At 52.1% G+C, this 18,243-nt stretch overlaps 8 protein-coding genes across 8 annotated transcripts; 5 read left to right on the plus strand and 3 right to left on the minus strand.

Annotated features, from left to right (window-relative positions):
• Positions 1-1,510: 1,510 nt before the first annotated feature.
• HER10_EVM0011876 (translin) lies at positions 1,511-3,036 on the plus strand. Its single transcript, XM_035481290.1, has 4 exons — positions 1,511-2,096; positions 2,170-2,266; positions 2,318-2,463; positions 2,522-3,036. The coding sequence occupies exons 1-4, from the start codon at positions 1,898-1,900 to the stop codon at positions 2,845-2,847; spliced, it is 768 nt and encodes a 255-aa protein (XP_035338958.1). The 5' UTR covers positions 1,511-1,897; the 3' UTR covers positions 2,848-3,036.
• Positions 3,037-3,897: 861 nt separating this feature from the next.
• On the minus strand, positions 3,898-5,148 carry HER10_EVM0009531 (uncharacterized protein; the record flags this gene model as incomplete). Its single annotated transcript, XM_035479017.1, has 1 exon — positions 3,898-5,148. The coding sequence occupies one exon, from the start codon at positions 5,146-5,148 to the stop codon at positions 3,898-3,900; it is 1,251 nt and encodes a 416-aa protein (XP_035338754.1).
• A 470-nt stretch (positions 5,149-5,618) lies between these two features.
• HER10_EVM0006955 (putative fungal specific transcription factor domain-containing protein) lies at positions 5,619-8,179 on the minus strand (the record flags this gene model as incomplete). The annotated part of the gene is made up of 6 exons (XM_035476523.1): positions 5,619-5,852; positions 6,276-6,429; positions 6,491-6,881; positions 6,937-7,467; positions 7,524-8,037; positions 8,090-8,179. The coding sequence occupies 6 exons, from the start codon at positions 8,177-8,179 to the stop codon at positions 5,619-5,621; spliced, it is 1,914 nt and encodes a 637-aa protein (XP_035338513.1).
• A 534-nt stretch (positions 8,180-8,713) lies between these two features.
• On the plus strand, positions 8,714-9,840 carry HER10_EVM0011478 (uncharacterized protein; the record flags this gene model as incomplete). Its single annotated transcript, XM_035480910.1, has 4 exons — positions 8,714-8,869; positions 8,940-9,074; positions 9,126-9,298; positions 9,384-9,840. The coding sequence occupies 4 exons, from the start codon at positions 8,714-8,716 to the stop codon at positions 9,838-9,840; spliced, it is 921 nt and encodes a 306-aa protein (XP_035338922.1).
• Positions 9,841-10,609: 769 nt separating this feature from the next.
• On the plus strand, positions 10,610-12,387 carry HER10_EVM0000641 (major facilitator superfamily transporter; the record flags this gene model as incomplete). The annotated part of the gene is made up of 5 exons (XM_035470413.1): positions 10,610-10,866; positions 10,934-11,161; positions 11,218-11,291; positions 11,348-11,772; positions 11,839-12,387. The coding sequence occupies 5 exons, from the start codon at positions 10,610-10,612 to the stop codon at positions 12,385-12,387; spliced, it is 1,533 nt and encodes a 510-aa protein (XP_035337919.1).
• Positions 12,388-12,863: 476 nt separating this feature from the next.
• On the plus strand, positions 12,864-14,669 carry HER10_EVM0010815 (HET domain-containing protein; the record flags this gene model as incomplete). The annotated part of the gene is made up of 1 exon (XM_035480263.1): positions 12,864-14,669. The coding sequence occupies one exon, from the start codon at positions 12,864-12,866 to the stop codon at positions 14,667-14,669; it is 1,806 nt and encodes a 601-aa protein (XP_035338871.1).
• Positions 14,661-15,716, minus strand: HER10_EVM0002406 (uncharacterized protein; the record flags this gene model as incomplete). The annotated part of the gene is made up of 4 exons (XM_035472119.1): positions 14,661-15,098; positions 15,157-15,260; positions 15,306-15,434; positions 15,495-15,716. The coding sequence occupies 4 exons, from the start codon at positions 15,714-15,716 to the stop codon at positions 14,753-14,755; spliced, it is 801 nt and encodes a 266-aa protein (XP_035338079.1). The 3' UTR covers positions 14,661-14,752.
• A 956-nt stretch (positions 15,717-16,672) lies between these two features.
• HER10_EVM0006331 (putative oxidoreductase family protein) lies at positions 16,673-18,173 on the plus strand (the record flags this gene model as incomplete). Its single annotated transcript, XM_035475919.1, has 2 exons — positions 16,673-17,560; positions 17,635-18,173. Exons 1-2 carry the CDS (start codon positions 16,963-16,965, stop codon positions 18,171-18,173), a joined length of 1,137 nt encoding a protein of 378 aa, XP_035338435.1. The 5' UTR covers positions 16,673-16,962.
• Positions 18,174-18,243: the final 70 nt, after the last annotated feature.

Consider the following 18,243-nt stretch of genomic DNA (forward strand, 5'->3'; position numbering starts at 1 on the left):
CCTCTCGTCTAGACGACCCGCCAATAAGAAGCTTGATTTTGCTTCAATTAAGATCCGGTCATCAAAGATTCCGAACTTTGGGCCCCCGCTACCGCGCTGCTAGACGAAGCTCGCCGCTGCACTTGAGCCATGCGGCACCCGCCTGCGCTGACGGCGCATATCGATCGATGTTTGCCCTGAAGCTCCAAATCTCCGACCAGACGGGAGGTCCCCTTTTGCTAGACGATGCCTGCATGACATGCACTGCTCGTTTGGATTCAGCCAGGATCGATATTGAAGCCTGGTCGGACTGGGCGGTCATTCAAACTCCCCGGATTTCCGTCACCCAACGACGGAGCTCGTAATCAACGGGGGTCTTCCTAGGAAATGAGGATAGCTCAAGTTGGTTGGGGGATTGCTGGCTCCCTCTGATTGACAGCCTGACAACCACATTTGTAGATGGACGGGATTGCGTAGGCTTCCTTTTCGTATGTTCGCCGCAGCATCGAGATGGAGACAAATATGGCCGTTGTATCATGATATAAAGATGAACCTACGGACAATCTTGTATGGAATCGCCGGTAATGATAAGCCACCATGTTGATTTTGCGTCTCTATCAACCAGCAACAATGATATCCATCAAAACCTGCTCTACCTAATTCAAACACAAGAAGCAACTATCCCACAAACATTACATGCATTGATGAAAGAGGAAGCATGGATTTGTATGACCGAGCCAGTAAACCAAATTCGACCAATACGCTGTTGAAGTCCTGAACATCACTTACTCGCTTCGAACGAGGAAGCTCGCCGTACGTCAGAGCCCGCATATGCAAAATGAAACTGAATTAAGCTGCCTCAGTTGTCAGCAGATTCAAGTGCTGCCTCAAATGAGTGCCTCAATTCTCGCCAGGATCTGAGGTAGACGTGCATCGTGAGCTCGTGATGAGGCATCAACTCTAGGCAGGACGACCCAGCGATACGTACATGTACGTACTGCGCAGCAAAAATTTGGCCTCAATTTCTCCCGGGGTACGTATCTTTACTGATTGTGCCCTCTGCACAGACCAGTCCACAAACCTATATAATCCCCTCCACCTCCCGCGCCTTTACTTGTTTTCTTCTTTTCTCCTTAGCTCTTCTTTGCCTTTTGGCTTAGATCAAGTGTAGTATCTGTTCTTTTCAGTTTAATCTCTGAAAGATGCCTATTGGCATCACATTGATTATTCCTATTTTTGATCTCTTGGAGATGGGCCTCTGCGGCTTGCTGTATGCCCTCTCCACCGTGTCCCTGGTATTTCACTGCCTCCAGGCGACGCAAACCATTGATCTTTCATTGCTCTGTCTGGCTGTCCAGGCGTGTGAAGAAGGTTCCTCGCTTTCATTCAGTAATGAAGTCTGCGGGTTCTTAAGCTGCTGTCGTGATTGATTGTATGAATATTGTAGTCAGATATTAAGACTGGCAGAATGTCGAGCGAAGCTCTCCATATTGGGCGAGTGCTGCTCCAATTGTCAGGGCTGACCGCCTTCCATTTGCATGATTTTCCTCGAGCCTTCGACCATCAATGACATCGTGAAGCCGCCTGGACTGCCAGTAAACTGTTGAACTTCTCATTGTCGTGAAGAATTATCTGCTTGTCAGTAAAAGCCAATCGCTGCCGTAAGTAAAACTCTGATTTTTCTTCTGGTCGCCTCCTCCAGCGTGACGACGTCACAAATCGCGGGGCTCTTTCCATCTGCCAAATTCAAATCTCACCACCAAAATCGTTGTTGCTTCAGAGGCAGGGCTGAACAATCGCACGTATCTTGCCGATCAAACTTGTTGACTTCGAACCGGCCGTATTTTTGCATCATCGCTCATACATCTCCCAGATCTTTAATAACACAGCCGCTCAGACACCCACCTCACCACCCACCATGGACAGCGACACCAACATGGTTGAGGTGCCGGCCTCCCGCCTGCTCGACCCCCAGATCTTTGAGCACCTCAAGAATAAGATTGAAGAAGACCAGGAGGTCCGGGACCAAATGAGTCAGACGGTCCAGAAGCTCGACAGAGCCATTTCCTACGTTCAGGGTCTGCTCTCACGCATTCACGCCACCCCTCGTCAACAGTGTGAGTCCTCTACTAGGCATGACTGCAGTTGGCCGCCTCGCCTGTACTTACCCACGACTGACTGTTGACGCAGACGGCCCCTTTTTGGCCGACGTTCAGGCGGGCATCCAGAAGGAGGTTGAGGTCATTGGAGAGCTCCAAAAAATCGCTTCCAAGCACCCATACTACAAGTAGGCATCCATCCCATGCCGCCCAGGCAGCATCATCTGACTCCTCGCCAGATACAACCAGAAGTGGAACCGCCAAGTACAGAACGCCATCTTCACTGTCCTTCTTGCTGGGTGGTTGGGCGGCCTCACAGCGGATGGCAAGCCCGGCCCCATTGCTCGCCTCCTGACTCTCGAGGAAGTCGGTGAAATCTTCAAAGGTACCCCCCAAGCTGCCTCGCAGGCAACCACGGCCGCCTTGCGCTAACTCTTTGGCAGTCCCTGTTAACCTCAAGGACCGCGATGCGTTCCACCTCACCATCGAGGAGTACCTCCTCGCCCTCACCGACCTGACCTCGGAGCTCTCCCGTCTGGCTACCAACGCCGTCACCCTTGCCGACTTTTCTATGCCCGTCGAGATCAGCAGTTTCGTCAAGGACCTGTTTGCCGGGTTCCAGCTGCTCAACCTCAAGAACGACATTCTCCGCAAGCGTGTCGACGCGGTCAAGTATGATGTCAAGCGTGTCGAGGATGTCGTGTATGACCTTTCGCTGCGCAACCTGATTCCGCAAAAGAAGGAGGCTGCCAATGAGCCGAAGGCATAGGAACGTGGCATACCTTACGTAGCTGAAGCAAAAGTTGGCGAGATTCACACTCGCACCTCTGAACCGAGATAGACCACGATTGTCTTGGACCTAGGATTAGGAAGAGGAAGTCGCCTTAAATGCGATGCTTGAAGAATCTAAGAGCCATGTCTCAAAATGAATGATTTTAATCAGTGGAGTAATCCCAAGGCACGACTTTTCACGTTTCATTGGACATGTTTCTATTCCGCGAAGCTCTGGGTTCTGGGTCTCCTATCCCTGGTCAAGTTTGTCAAAGGGTGCTGCAGCTATTCCGAAACAACAATTCTGCTGTAAATACGATGCTTCTTGCTAGAATTTGGAGAAGGAAGTCATATCCTGCAGAATACACGTCTTTGTGCTGCTTACACCACTTGCCATCAAGCTGATCTGGTTCATCTAGCGATCACGGAAATTGGACGATCTGAGCAGAAACAGCTAACCTTGCCCCTTCCTAATAAGCACCGCCCCATGCACTTCCTTCAACAATGGACACATCTGCAGAATCTCGTGCTGAAAGATCACTCCTTCTATAACCTCCAAAGGTGCCTTCCCGTGTCGTGCGCTCGGAAGGTGCTGGCAGGGCAGGGTGGGTCACAGGCACATGCGCGCCCCACAGCCCAAAGCTACATATATTCGCTAGCCCCCCCTCCCTTCAACCAACTATCACTGGATGTCAACATCCACCAATCCCCGATAGTCTAGTGGTGAGGATATCTGCTTGTCATTGAACATTCAACGATTCGCAGGGGACCGGGGTTCAATTCCCCGTCGAGGAGTTCTTTTTTCGCTTTTTGCATCAATCATAGATAGATTCTAGAGCTGGGGTAATTTTCTTCCATTTCAGCCAGAAAGATTGCGGAAAGGACGCGATGCGCAAGTTGTGGGCGGCGCGCGGCGTCGAGGGTCGCAATGTCAAGTGACAACCGCAGGATACGGCTTGCAACGACACCAAAGACTCAAGCAGAAGAGCTGGAATCTCATTTATCAAGTCTATCGCAGGCTATGCTCAAATTCGAATGACAGTTGGTCTCAGGAATAGTAAAACACATTCCCCTCCATCAACCTCCGCGCAGTCCTCGTTACTACGCATCGATCAACCGCAAGGCCCCCTTCTTCCTTACGAGCCCACACTTCTACCTCCATGATTCCACTGCCATGCTGTATGTGAATGGTGCGTTGGAATTTCTGGCCATCAATCATAGGGCCTTCTGAGGCATTCGTAGTCGACGGACTCGGCGTTCTCCTGGGTGTTGGCATACCCTCTAGGCCCGGTTCCCGATTCGCAACACGCTGTGCAACGGTCCCCTCCGTGATGGCGGCATATGCCAGGGTAACACCGCCAGTGAGTTGCAAATTCGGATGAGGCTTGCCCATACTATAAGCCTGTACTCGGATATCCGCTGCATCTCTGTTACTGCCGACTGGCAGCGAAAGATACGCGAGCTTCGGAGTCCCTCTAACTAGACCGGCGGCCTCGACTGTGCTGGTAAGCCCCATCCGTACAGCTCCTTGTCTGCGGATGGCCTCTGCGACTTCAATGGATAGGGGAGAGTCTGGAGGCTGTCTCTTGACTTCAGCGGGCAGACTCTGAGCATCAACAAGAACGAAAGGATTCGCAGAGTCGATGAGAGTCACGTCTACCGCAAAGTCACCAACAGAAGCCACTTCTTCCACGAGGATCCTTTCAGACCGCTCTCCGCTTGGGAAGAGCTTGCCCGTCATGCTGCCCACCGGCTCGACGAAAGCAACCTTGATCTCGCTGCCGGGCCCCTTGACGCCCGGGATGAGGCAATCCCCATCCTCCTCCGCGTTTCCGTCCTCGTCAACGTAGACCGTTTCTACAATAAGTTTCGATGTGTTGGTGTTGAATATCCGCACGTCGACTGCCCGAGAACCAGGCATCGGGGTGACCAATCTCTCTTGCACCGCAAACGGACCGACACCTGAGCAGATGTTGCCGCAGTTCCCGCTGAGATCAACAGTCTCGCTTCCGACGGCCACCTGGACAAAGGTGTATTCGACGTCCACGCCTGGTCTGCTGGATGGTGACACCACGGCAACTTTAGAGGTCACGCTGCTTCCTCCCCCGACGCCGTCGATCTGGCGGGCATCGTTGTATTTGGAACCCATGGCGGCGAGTAGTGGAGTGGCCCATTCTGCTTCGGATGACGGCAGATGAGATCGGTGAATGAAGAGACCTTTTGATGTGCCGGCTCGCATCAGCACCGCGGGAAGGGAGTGCCTGACCCGGCGCTTTGTGGTTGCTGGTATTATTGCCATTATTGGGATAGTGAAGGGGATATGAGATGGGAAAGATGGCGGTAAGGTAGGATATGAGAGCTGATGAAGGAACCTCCGAGATCTAACAAATATGTTGTTGACTCTAATGTTGAACGGCATTGGTGAGACTATAACAACCGGTCTTATACCAACTCTCTTGGATGGAAAGGGTTTCGAACTTAAGAAGGTCTGGGCGAAACAGTGCTTTTCATCGAGATAACCTCGCTATTACACGCAAGCAACGAATATTAATAAAGTCTTTGCCATCTTTGTCGTCATCGCGTCAGGGTGAGGCCGTGTCAGTGGCGCATAGCCGCGGGAGTGAAGGTCTCCCGCGGGATCGAGAAGCACCACTCCCGCCCGTGTAACCAAAATAGTGGAGCGTCAATACTTTGCCCCCGGGTAAAAGTCTGGTTACGAGAGCAACAGATATCGCACCTAATAGAAGTGAAAGCATCCTCCCGAGTAGATCAAGAGAACATGCTATCCAAAGCGGATCCGTTGAAGCCAAAGAGCAAGTCATCAAAGGAGGCCGAGCCGCCGTCTCCTTCAGGCATTCCCTGGAACCAGACTGTATTGCCCCCAAAGCCCGAGGGACCAAAGCTGGAAGCTTGATTTCCCGCTGTTTGTGGGACCTGTTGAAATCCAACATCTGCTGTCGAATCCGCTGAAGCTGCGTTAGGATCTTGACCTCTTGCAAAACTCTGAATGATCCCATCGATATCCGACCATCCTAATGGAGGTGTTTCATTGTCGGGTGCTGTTTGAGGTGCATGACTTTGAAATATTCGAGGCAAGCTATTTGAGCCTTCGGCATTGTCCTGCATGGTTGCCGTGGCTAATCGCGTTCTTTTGCTTTTGCTGGCTTGTACGCGATCCCTCGGCCGTGTGCTTTGCTCCTCACCAAGACTGACACCAAGTCTGGCCATCAAGCCTTCGACTATTGTTTTGGCTCTCCTGACAGCCCAGTTTGTTTCTTGATTCTCACGGAACACTGACATGCAAGTTTCCAGACGCTCTCGAGCCTCCGATTCCGTGCTTCGTTTCGCAGCGATCCGGACGTGTATCGTTGCCGCGACGTACGTAGCATACGAAATCAAATATGGCGCATGGCGCACGGAGAATACTCTGTCATACACTCGAAGAACGCTCACAATGCTATCAGCCGCAGACGCACAGGTGATGAATGAGTTGACAGAGATGGAGCGAGACGTATTGTAAAGGTGGCCATCAGCCACAAACGGGCGGTTGAGAAGGATGGTAAGAACATGGTACATGGCACTGAACACAAGTCAGTTGATCAAGACTCATCGCTCAATTAGGAGGCTTCCGTAAAACTCACTGCAGACTGAGAACATGCGGTGGCGGCGCAACGTCATTACTCTTTGGATCAAAGATAAGGTGTGCTGGGAGTGCATCTTTCCAAGTTGCCAACTTCGAGCTCAAGGTCTGTAACATTGTGGAAAGCTCCGCGGCGCTCTTGTCGAACGCCCTCTCAGTGTAGATGCAACTCAGTATGTCGCTCATGACGACCGAGAGGCGACAAAGATAGGTGAATGTCGATACACTGTAGGCGGGCGAACCTGGGTAGTTAGTGGCGTCGGTAGAGTAGGCAAACGGCTTCCAGTTCTCAAACTCTTCAAATGTGTCGAGAAACTTGATCGGTACCAGGGTGTCGAACTCTTTTAGGGATGCTGGACGCCCTTGATACAAACTCTGGATCTTGTCGACAACTACAAATGGTGTCAGTATGCCTAAGCTTACTTAGATGATCCAAGTGCTTCTTACCAAATGCCCCCCAGAAGACCCGTCGTCGTATCTCCAGATCTTCATCAGAAAACTTGCGTGTAACACCAAGACCTGGAGCATCTACATGCATGCCCAGGTCTATAATCATGCGGAATGCCAAACCAGCATACAACCAAGCCGCGCTTCTCTCATCCCCTAGCGCAAACAGCGAGTTCGTCATCACTAGCAAAGCTTGGATCGTTGTAATATCACTACTATCAAGCGCATCACCGAGCAATTTGCGCACACGCTCGCGAAAAGCCCAGCCGGCAGTACGAACATCATTGGGGTCCCTCCGTACCTCTCTTCGGGGACTGAACTTGGAAGCCCCAAAGTAGATGGCGTTCAAGAGTATCTTGGAGAAGTATGGTCCATTACAGGCCATATCTCGCATGAATGCGGGTCGATAGGTGAGCAAGAATGAGTGATGCTGGCGATTCCAGTGCAGGGACAAGAGATGCATGCCAAGCTCTGGGTCCACGCCGTCAAAATCGAGCGTTCCCGCTCGATGATTGAACTCCTCAAGTTGACCTACGTACTGTTAGAGGCCAGACTTATTGTCCGAGGCTCTGGAGGATGCAACCCACGTTGTTTGGCTGTCTCTGCAACCAGGCCTTTCTCGATCCAGTCATCTGGCATCCGGGGGCGCAGATCAGCTACCGAGAATCGCTCCTGGGGATTCTCCTCGAACAAGGCACTGGTGCGGCCATGGTAGCTCGAGACTCCATTTGCGGATACCACGATACGAGATACATCCCCGCGATGGGAAGATGCCCGTTCCGCTGAGTTTCCCGGATGCTGGTTCCTAGAAAGAGGGGGCGAGGGGGTCGAAGGATCGTGGTCATCGGGGTTTGGTGAGCGCGCGGCGTCGTTGCGATCCGCGGGAGTGTCATTGCGTACACTACTATCCTGAGCACTTGTCGGGGCGTGGGTTTCCCGTCTCGTGCCCCTCAAAGCACTCTGTCTTTGCCGCTCGGCATGACGTCGTGTTGGTGTGGAGTGCAGTGTATTTTCGTCAGGGCTAGCCAGAGGCTCATAGACACAGTCTTTGCCGTAAGTCTTGCAGTTGGCACACGTAGGCTGTTCGTTGTTGCACTTGATCTGGAAGGCAATTAGACATCTCTACAGCGTTATGAAGTTGAGAGTGACATACTTTGCGCCTTCGGCAGAACGAGCACGCCTCGACGGCCCGCCTTCGGGGACGCCCGGAAGCCGTGGTGCCATTACCTGATTTCGGACCCATAGTGAGTTGAGCGGGAAGTAAGGAGGAGAGCAGTATCCGTGGATGGCTTGCTGGTGGACTCGAGAATGTTTGCTCCGGGGTGCTGTGGTTTTGGAGGAAAGCGAGCACGGGAAGCTTGCCGCGGGAAGAAAGTGACCTTGCAGTTACTAAGTCTGGACGGGCCGCGGGCACGGGAAGGATTTTGATTGGCCGGGCTGGAGCATTGGCAGCCGTCTGTAAGTCCGTCTTCTTCCCGCGGGATCTCGAGAGTCGCCCCCGTCAAGAATGAACGAGGAGTCGGGAGAATCACAATCTGTGAGTGACTTTTGTTTGAGTAACAAGAGTCATCTGCTATTATCATCCAATTGATAGAGATCCTCGCCTTTCGTCATCGAAGCCGCGAACACCTCCTGCGATCAGTCATCATCCCAACGCTTTCACCCACTTGAAATTTTCATGTCTTTTCTTTTCTGCGTGGTTTAGTGATTTCTCTTCAATAGACTTTGAATAACTTTATTCGGCCGTTACTAGAGGTATTGGAGCTTCGAAAAAACCATGGCATCTATCGCTGCGACTGCTTCACCTGGCGGTGTCGTCCTTACAACGACCCCGCCGCATAAGAAGTCTGAACTAGCTGTTAAGCACAAAATATCGCCAGGAATATCTCTAATCTCGGGCGGCATTGCTGGAGCTGTTGAAGCTGCAACTACTGTAAGTGTTTCCAGGCTGATTTAGTACAGTCCTTATCATTACTCGCGCTGACTTCATCCCCGCCCCAAAGTATCCCTTCGAGTTCGCAAAGACGAGAGCGCAGCTCCAGTCAACAGGTGCCAAGAACCCATTCGCAGTACTGCTCCAAGTTGCTCGACAGGATGGACCGAGAGCCATCTACACAGGCTGCTCAACACTGATCATTGTGAGAATTCTATGTTTGCTTCGCTGCGCAGTATGCTCACCTTCCATTTAGGGGACGACGTTCAAAGCCGGAGTACGTTTCCTGTCATTCGACTCTATCAGAAACTCTCTGATGGACAGCGAAGGCCGCCTGACTCCAGCAAGGGGTATTCTGGCGGGTATGATTGCCGGATGTGTGGAGAGTGTTGTAGCAGTAACACCAACTGAGAGAGTGAAAACAGCACTGTAAGTGAGATCAGGAACACTCGGTCGTGCATACACTTTGTTTCAAGAACTTGGAACTCGCGTGCTTGACTAACCAAAACAACAGCATCGACGATGCAAAGTCTGGTGCACGAAAGTACGCCGGTGGAACGAATGCTCTAGTCACAATGGTGAAAGAGCATGGATTCGCAGAGATCTATCGAGGTCTCGTCTCTACTACTTTGAAGCAGTCCGCCACCTCAGCGGTACGTATGGGCTCATACAATTTGCTTAGAGAACAGTCTAAGCGATATGGCTTGCCGAACAACTCACTGGTCACTTTTGGGTCTGGGTCGGCTGCTGGCATTGTCACTGTCTATGCTACACAACCTTTCGACACCATAAAGACCAGAGCACAGTCAGCTCGAGGGGCTGGAACACTGGAAGCGCTCCGTATGGTGCTGTCGGAAAGAGGTTTGAGGGGCTTGTGGAGTGGAAGCACTATGAGACTTGGTCGTCTGATTTTGAGTGGAGGAATCGTCTTCACTGTATACGAGAAAGTGTCAAGCCTCTTAAGCCGTTGAGAAATCTCGGTGTGGCCAATCAAGGGATTCTGTAGGATTTTGCACCAGTCCTTTCCGTGTTGTTATCAGAAGCACGTAGTCCTTGGACAAGTGGTAGCCCCACTGAAATGCAAGAAGTCTTCGAAAGTTATGCTTCTTGACTAAGTCAACTTGCCTCAGCACATCTGAATGATTTCAATTTTTGCCTTAAAGGATCCCGGCCAGGCCTGACACAGGCTTGTATTTGTGTTGAACACTTGCGCTTTCACCAGATTCAAACCACTAGACTAGTTCAGGGCTTCTAAAGGCAAGCGGGGCATTCGTCCCGGACAGGCGAGTCTTACGCGGCGGCATAAGAGCAGAGGTGATGAAGTGGCGACAGAGAAGACGGGAACAGTGGAAAACTAGACGTGGCCTGAAGAATTTTCGGCATCTCAGGAAACACTTCACATCGCTAGCATCTGTTGCGTGAAAGTAGCCTGCTGCGCCCACTCCACTGCCTGACTTCCCGCGGGAGCAGGCTGCTTACTCGCGTTCCCGTCTCACCCTAGTACGGATCCATGAACGATGTCGACGCGGGGTAGTCTGGAGTCCCCGGATTGCCAAGCTTCCCGGACAAGCTCATGGATAGATGAGTTCGCTAGTCCGAGTCGTATAAGTATAAAACAATGTCACAGGCTGGAGAGCTGAGTGGGAGTAGGAAGTCGAGACTTAAAGATACCAACCGCGCTTATAAGCAATTTCAAGCTTCCACAGACTTGGCTTTGACTTACTACTCAACGGGACTACCATGAACTCCAACGATGAAGGTAGAGCGGTGGTAGAATGTGCTGGCAAAGATGCCACAAAATGTGAAGAGCTTGAAAACCCCACCAAGTCTTCTGATCCATCCGTGGAGAAGCTCAGCCATCAATACGACATAACTCCCAGAGATATCCAGAGCCGTTTCGAACATCTTCGTGAGCTAAGCGAAACCGATATGACAAGGCTCAACAAGAGCGTTGTCCGAAAGATTGATATGAGGATGATGCCCTGTATAACGCTCATGTTTCTCATGAGGTAAGTCAACCCAGATGACGAGATGTTCAATACTAACACGAAATCAACTTCCCAGCTATCTCGACCGCATCAATGTTTCCAACGCAAGACTCAGTGGGATGCAGGATAACCTCCATATGTCAGACACCATGTGGAACTTAGGCATATCAACTTTTTATATCGGTTATCTTGTTGGACAATTGCCTGGCAACTTGTGGTTGGCCAAGGCAAATCCAAGATGGTTTCTACCCTCGACGATGGTGGCCTGGGGAGCGGCAACCATCTGCACTCCCGCTCTCAAAAGGTCAGTGAGACAGGTTAAGAGAACGAGTTCCATGGAGTTTACTGACTCTCATCTAGTGGTGCCGGCTTCGCCGCTCTGCGATTCTTCACAGGTCTGGCTGAAGCGCCGTTCTTTCCGGGAATCACCCTGAGTAGGTGCAACAACTACCCCGATAGCCAGCTTTTGACCAGTGCTGACACCGGGTAGTGACTTCTTCCTGGTACACCAAAGAGGAGAGTCCTCTCAGGATGGCCATATGGCACGCAGGAAACACCATTTCCAACATAATCTCAGGCTTCCTTGCGGCGGGAATTCTCACGACAATGGGTGGTGTCTCGGGTTTGTATTCCTGGCAGTGGTTCTTTCTCATTGAAGGCATCGTGACGTTCCTGGTGGCTTTCTCTGCCTACGTGCTTCTCCCAGACTGGCCCCACAACACGCGGTTTCTGACTCCTGAGGAGAGAGACATGGCGCAATACCGTATCCTGTGCTCCAATGGAGGCAAAGAAGAAGCCGCCGGAGGCACTTGGGATGGTCTCAGAGATGCTGTCAAAGATCCTTTCACCTGGATCTTCTGCCTGTTGCATTTCTCCCTGGTCACTGCTCAAAGTTTTAAAGACTTCTTCCCTTCGGTAAGCTCTCTGAGTCCCCCAGCTGTCCGAGTTCCATCCGGGGTTCCCATGTCTGACTTTGCCTAGATCGTCAACACCTTTGATTTCGGCGAACTCACAACATACTTCATTCAAGCCCCCCCATATTCGTTCGCATTTGTGTTTGCCTATGCTGTTGCCTGGTCCTCAGGTCGGAACCAGGAGTCTTTCTGGCACATCGTCCTGCCTATCATTGGCAGCGCGGTCGGCTGTGCAGTTCTGATCTCGACCATGAACATCGGAGCTCGTTACTTTGGTCTTTTCCTCCTTATTTCCGGCACATACAACGGCCTCAACCTGCAGCTGTCGTGGGAAACAACTGTCGTTCCAGCCCCTCGAAGCAAGAAGGCCGCACTCATCGCAATTGCCAACTGTATCAGTCAAGTCAGTCACTGGTTCAGTCCCTACTTCTGGCCGCGTTCGCAGGAGCCCTTCTACAGACTAGGTGGCGGTCTAGTACTGGTGGGTTGCGCTCTGGTTGTAACGTCAGCTGGCCTGGCAAAGTGGCGTGCTATCCGACTGAATAAGAAACTGGATGAAGCTGAGGGTTACTCCGAGAGCTCGGGGGTCGAAAGGGGTTGGAGATTTGCGTACTGATGAGGCCGTGAGATCACGAACGAGTCGATACAGATTGCTGTCGTCTCTTTACATGTGTGTTCAGAGGAGTTTCAGATGTACACTACTCCAGTTTTCATTTCTAGATAGATTTAGGCACTGCACCCATCTACTAGTTTATACTCAATTATGTCTGCCGAACGATGCCTCTGAAGCTCACGGTGTACTTAGTGAACGAGTCTACCGCGACGCCCTGACCGACCGATGTTACAATAGGTGGTACCTCTAAGAACTTGGTAAGACCACAAACCATCCGGAATGCAGTGTTGGAGACTGCCAGGTGCAACGATCGTTGACCATGCAGGGGTCCGGCAGAACTAGGCAGGATGTCATCCCGACTTAGATTACCGTCACATTAGCTGCATCGTACGTGCATACCGTCGCTTAAAGCTTCTCCACCTCTCGTTTTCACTCTGATCCTCTACCCATCAGGCCATGAAATATCGCAGCTGTAAGCCATGTGGCTCATCCACACCGATAATCTGAGGCTTCATGCTTTCATGCCTCCAGACCTCCCACCGTACGCCATACTATCTCATACCTGGGGATCCGGAGAAGTGACCTTCCAAGAGTTTGCAGATCTCAATACTGCCAAAGAAAAAGCTGGCTACACCAAAATCCGGAAGACATGCGAGCTCGCCAAGCAGAATGGTCTGGAGTGGGCATGGGTGGACACCTGCTGTATCGACAAATCCTCCAGTGCCGAACTCTCGGAGGCGATCAACTCAATGTTCGAGTGGTACGAGCTTTCAGCCATCTGCTTTGCTCATCTCGCGGACCTACCTGTTGAGTCTCCCACGCTATGGATGTCCGAGTCTGGCATACACAAGCGCGCGTGTCGCTGGTTCGAACGCGGGTGGACCCTTCAAGAGCTCATTGCGCCCAAGACGCTCGAGTTCTTCGACTGCGAATGGAACTCTCGCGGTTTCAAGACTGACAGCGCTGTCCTGCGGCAATTGTCAGCGATGACGGGGATACATGGCAAAACAGCCCGTGTACTGAAAAACAGCCAGGCAATCACCGAGGTCTCTATCGCGGAGAGAATGTCTTGGGCGTCAAAGAGGCGGACAACTCGGGTCGAAGACATGGCGTACTGCTTGCTCGGTCTCTTCCGCGTCAATATGCCCTTGCTATATGGAGAGGGCTCGCGAGCGTTCATGCGACTTCAGGAAGAGATTCTCAAGAACAGCACCGACATGTCTCTCTTCTGCTGGACCGCGCCACCAGAAGCCTCGCAGCTGTACCGTGGGTTGCTGGCCCGCCATCCCTCGGAGTTTGCGTCGTGGTACGACACAGAATCCACCTCGCGAAAGTCCATCAGTTGGGCTATGTGCGAGCAAGAGAAGGAGTTCTCCTCGACCAACAAAGGGATCCGCATGGACGCGACCTTGGCGAGTTTCTTCGTTCACGGCGAGAACCGAACATGTCTGAGATGCACGCTTTCCCCAGACGATTACGTCGTCTTCATACCGCTGCGATACCACCGGGACAACATCTACGTTAGAGAGCTTCCTACTACGATCATCCCTTCGCGTACGACGCGGCACGAGCAGGAAACCATATACATCGCCAAAGACGTCGATGAGCGTATGTCGATCAATCTGCAGGCCAAGATGGCGGAGACTCTGAGCATCGATAGGTCCCTACTTCCGGCCAACTTCTCGTTGGAGATGATGGAAACCTGGCCCAAGAACCTTTGGCAGTCACAGCGACAGCAATATGCCCTGCCAGGATCAAAGCTATTTACCTGCATTACTTCATACAGCGTTCATTTTGGGACTGTCAAGGTCGGTGAGGTATGTCTCATTTGCCAGCGGCATTCTTCTGCATTGCAGCCTTTGCGTTACGCCTTGATTCCTTTACAAGAAGCAACGGGCCGTGCCGGCATTATGTCGCAGATAAAAGACCACGAGAGTAGTGGTGTCCGAGAGCAGCCCATTGAAGCCTTTAGTTTGATGGAACAATTCATCATTGATGGGCGTCAGGCAGTGGACCTTTTGCACGGGGATCTCAGATTCTCACTCTTCGTGACGCGATACTCCGAGACTGAGGAGAGTACCGACAGACTGTACTTGAAGGTCACTTCATTCCAGGACCTTCTTCATCCACTGCCTATTAGGAAACCGAAGCCCATATTGGTCGGCGATGGTAAGGGGCCTGGTCAACGCCTCGAACGTGCTCCCCAAATCGGAGGGGATGGCGCCGTAGTACAGCCACCGAAACCATCCGACATCGCGGAAGCGGAGCGAGAGAACTCTGGGTAACTCAACCTTGAGTGTATCAACTAATACATCATCGTTTCGAAACACGAGCTCTCTCGTACGATGCCATGCTCTCATGCATGTCATCACTCGAGCATGACAGCCATCCAGACCATCATCCCGAATTCGTCTAGCCCCTCGCACCACTTTGCGACTTGGGCTACCAGCTGATCCTCCTGGCCTCGATCCTCAGAGTCCGCCCCCAAAGCCCGTCTAGCCTTTCGGAGATCCTGAATGCTCAGAACCTTTTCATCGCACGACTCGGCTCGTAGTCTCCTATATCGTGCACGCCACTCGTCACAGGACACTGTTTCCCACAAGTCTCTGCCTGAGGGCAGCGGCAGGAGACTATAACCACCGCACTCTGACGGTTCCTCGGCGTTCAGGTCCACGTCCACCAAAAGCTCAATGCCAAATAGAAGGCAGATTGTCCTGCAGCCCATTGCTGTTAGTGACACCTCTCAGAATGATACGGTCTCTTAAAGCTTGCCTCCTGGCACTCTCACGGAGAACCCAGCCTCGACGGTCTAAAGTGAGCTTCTTAGTCAGGTCGACTTCGTAATCTAGGGACAGGTGCAGCGATCGGGCTAGCAGCTGCTCTGGTCAGTGAGAACACATGGCTATCTCCTGGCATCTTACATTGGGCACTACTAGTAGCGATTTGATGTTGCTTTCCTGTATCGATTGCAGGTCATTGGCTTGAAGCAGCAGATATATCACCACGGCTTGAAGAGCGTGTAACATCTGTTCGCTATTATAAGAAGAATGCTGTTAAACCAAAGTGTTAAGTAATGAGATAACAACTCGTGGGTAGTCCTGACCTCTCACCTCTTGCCTGATCCTGCCTACTTCACTGTATATACTCCTCCAAACAAAAGCCGCGCTTCCCGGAGTCCTCTGATAGAAACTTTGAACGAGGTTGCAACATATGGCTAGTGGTTCTGGAAGACACTGGTGAAGCTCCTTGCCACAACATCCAGCTATTGACTCCGATCCGTCGATAGCGCAGGGTGGGAATATGAAAGGCGGCATCCGGCCACCTTTTATCATCATCTTTGGATAAGATAAGATCTGTCCGAGGAGGACTCTGGCTGTGAAGCACGTTGCCACCGTTTTAGTGATTCGCGGGACGAGGGGTTTGTCTTGGTAGAATGGCCGGATTTTTCTTGCCGGACAATCCCTGAAAGCCCTATGTAACTGGATTTCACTTGAAGAATGTTCGTGATCTTGATATTCCGTGTCCCCCATGACGCCTAAATCGCCAAGGTCCTCTGGTCCGAATAGGTTCGAGTTACTATGTACCCACGGAACTCCGGTACCGCCAAGCACCGTCTGGCGAAGTTGAGGCGAGTCGAAGCTCAAGGAGAAGGGATTTGGACTCAGGAGTTGTCTCTGTGAAATAGATTCAGAGTCTAAAGGGATCGTCGCAATTTCTGTTGACAAGAGGTTCGACCAGTCCATCGACGGTTCACGGTCGGGCCGTGGGTGGTCCCCCGAAAGCCGGCCGTCTCTCTCGATGCGGATCAGTGACTCTGTGCCATTGGGGAGCTGATTAAGTGCTCCGTGAACACCGCGGTCAGTAATTGTCTCGGCAGGACGTAGTGACCGGTATCCAGCTGATTGCTTGGGGACGTGGTCATATCTACACCTCAAATCCCTTTCCTCACAGCGCCGGCATGGTGTCCCGAGCGAACACCTCGCCTTACTGGTCCGGCACAGAACGCAAGACTTTTTCCGGCTGGCAGCCAATGTCATCTCGAATGAAACGCCAGAAATATGAATTGAATCAACCAGTAAGCAAAATGACGAGGTCAAGTTCGCGCGTAGAATCTAGGTTCAGCTGGACCTGGGTCAATCTCGGGGTTTGTCATCACTCCGCGGAGTTCCAGCCAATCACTGATGACGGGCTCGCCGTGTCCGGAAGCCACCCCACTACTCCGCTCCGCGGGAATGACAATGATACCCCGGGCACAATCTTACGTTCGGATGATAGACTTCGGGACGAAGCGACATCTCCACCATGTCGCGGTGTGAAGCCACGCAGATTCATGTTCGGAAATCCGACGAATCGGGCATCCAGGTGAGAAAGCGCTGAATCAACTGCATCAGGCCCGCCGGCGACCGCTTACATGAGCCGCCTATTGTCTAGATAGAGGCGGATGAGTTCTTGGTAGATATAAAGAACGATGCCGTGATAACCAAAACCCTAAGTATTCAGCATTGCAATCTCATTCACTAAACAGAGGACTTACACCAAACTCATCTTTCATTCCACCCAAACTCCCAGCCAGCAATCATGGCCCCCATCAGAGTAGGCATTATCGGACTTTCCGCAAAGGAGGCAGTCATGGGCCCAGGCGCCTGGGCCTCCATCGCCATCCTCCCCTCCTTCAAGAACTCGCCACACTACGAGATTGTCGCCCTCTGCAACTCGTCCGCGGAAGCAGCCCGCCGTTCCATCGAGATGCATAAGCTCCCTAGCACGACCAAAGCCTACGGCGACGTCGAGCAGCTGGCCAGCGATCCGGACGTCGACCTCGTCGTCGTCAGCGTCGTCGTGACTAAGCACCTCGCAGTCACGCTCCCCGCGCTCGCCAACAAGAAGCAAGTCTTTGTCGAGTGGCCTCTCGGCGCCTCGGCGCAGGAGGCGGAACAGCTTACGCGGTTGGCCGAGTCGGGCGGGCTCAAGACGATTGTCGGTCTCCAGGGTCGCTCCGACGCTCTCACTCTCAAGCTGAAGGAGATTGTTCAGAGTGGGGAGATCGGCGAGATCAAGCACACTTCTGTCGTCGGCACTCTCCCGTACTTTCCTCCCAACTTCTGGGTTGAGGGCGCGGAGTACTACCTCGATATCAAAACTGGAGGAAACGCATTCCACATCGGCTTTGGGCATTGTAAGTCACTCCATCTCTTTCGGAAGATTCTGAATAAGTTGGTAATATCGAAGGCTAATATTCTTGGAACATAGTCTTGGACTCGTTCACAAACGTTGTTGGCGACTTCGATCTCAGCAGTCTGTCGTCAGTCCTAAAGAGCGACGTCGACACCGTACCCCTGTACAAAGCCGACAGAAGCAGCTTGATCGACCCAGCGTACCCAAAGTCGGCCCCCGATCACATCTTGGTCCAAGGTGTGCTGCAAAACGGGGCACTGGCCTCGATTGCCTGCCGAACCACCCCGGTCACGGTCGGTGAGGTCGGTGCTCGCTGGATCATCAGCGGCACCAAGGGGGAAATCGAGGCCGTTTGGGACGGAGGCCAGTGGCAGATTCACAGCCCCAACAAGCAGCTCAAGTACAAGTTAGTCGGAGGAGAAGAACAAAAGGTCACTCTCGAGACCGGTAAGCTCCCTGACGGGGTTGAGGTTTCGGCCGCGGGACTGAATACAGTCCGCATCTTTGATGCCTACGCCAAAGGCAATACTTCTCAGTATGCGGATTTTGAGACGGCTCTGAAGAACCATGTGCTTTTGGAAACGATTTTGAAGAAGTCGGGATACAAGTATTGACAAGCAAGCTGCTTATTTTCAATTCAGCATGTGGTCGACGCACGACAGTAGGTAATAATAGACGCCTAAA

The sequence above is a fragment of the Colletotrichum scovillei genome, assembly GCF_011075155.1.
Source record: "Colletotrichum scovillei strain TJNH1 chromosome Unknown Contig00001, whole genome shotgun sequence".
NCBI lineage: Eukaryota > Fungi > Ascomycota > Sordariomycetes > Glomerellales > Glomerellaceae > Colletotrichum > Colletotrichum scovillei.

What these genes read in the sequence shown, in the direction of transcription:
- HER10_EVM0011876 (XM_035481290.1), top strand. Translation starts at nt 1,898, where the DNA reads ATGGACAGCGACACCAACATGGTTGAGGTGCCGGCCTCCCGCCTGCTC. An exon ending in CGCCACCCCTCGTCAACAGT is followed by an intron (nt 2,097 to 2,169) that starts GTGAGTCCTCTA and finishes CTGTTGACGCAG; the next exon opens with ACGGCCCCTTTTTGGCCGAC. An exon ending in TCCAAGCACCCATACTACAA is followed by an intron (nt 2,267 to 2,317) that starts GTAGGCATCCAT and finishes ACTCCTCGCCAG; the next exon opens with ATACAACCAGAAGTGGAACC.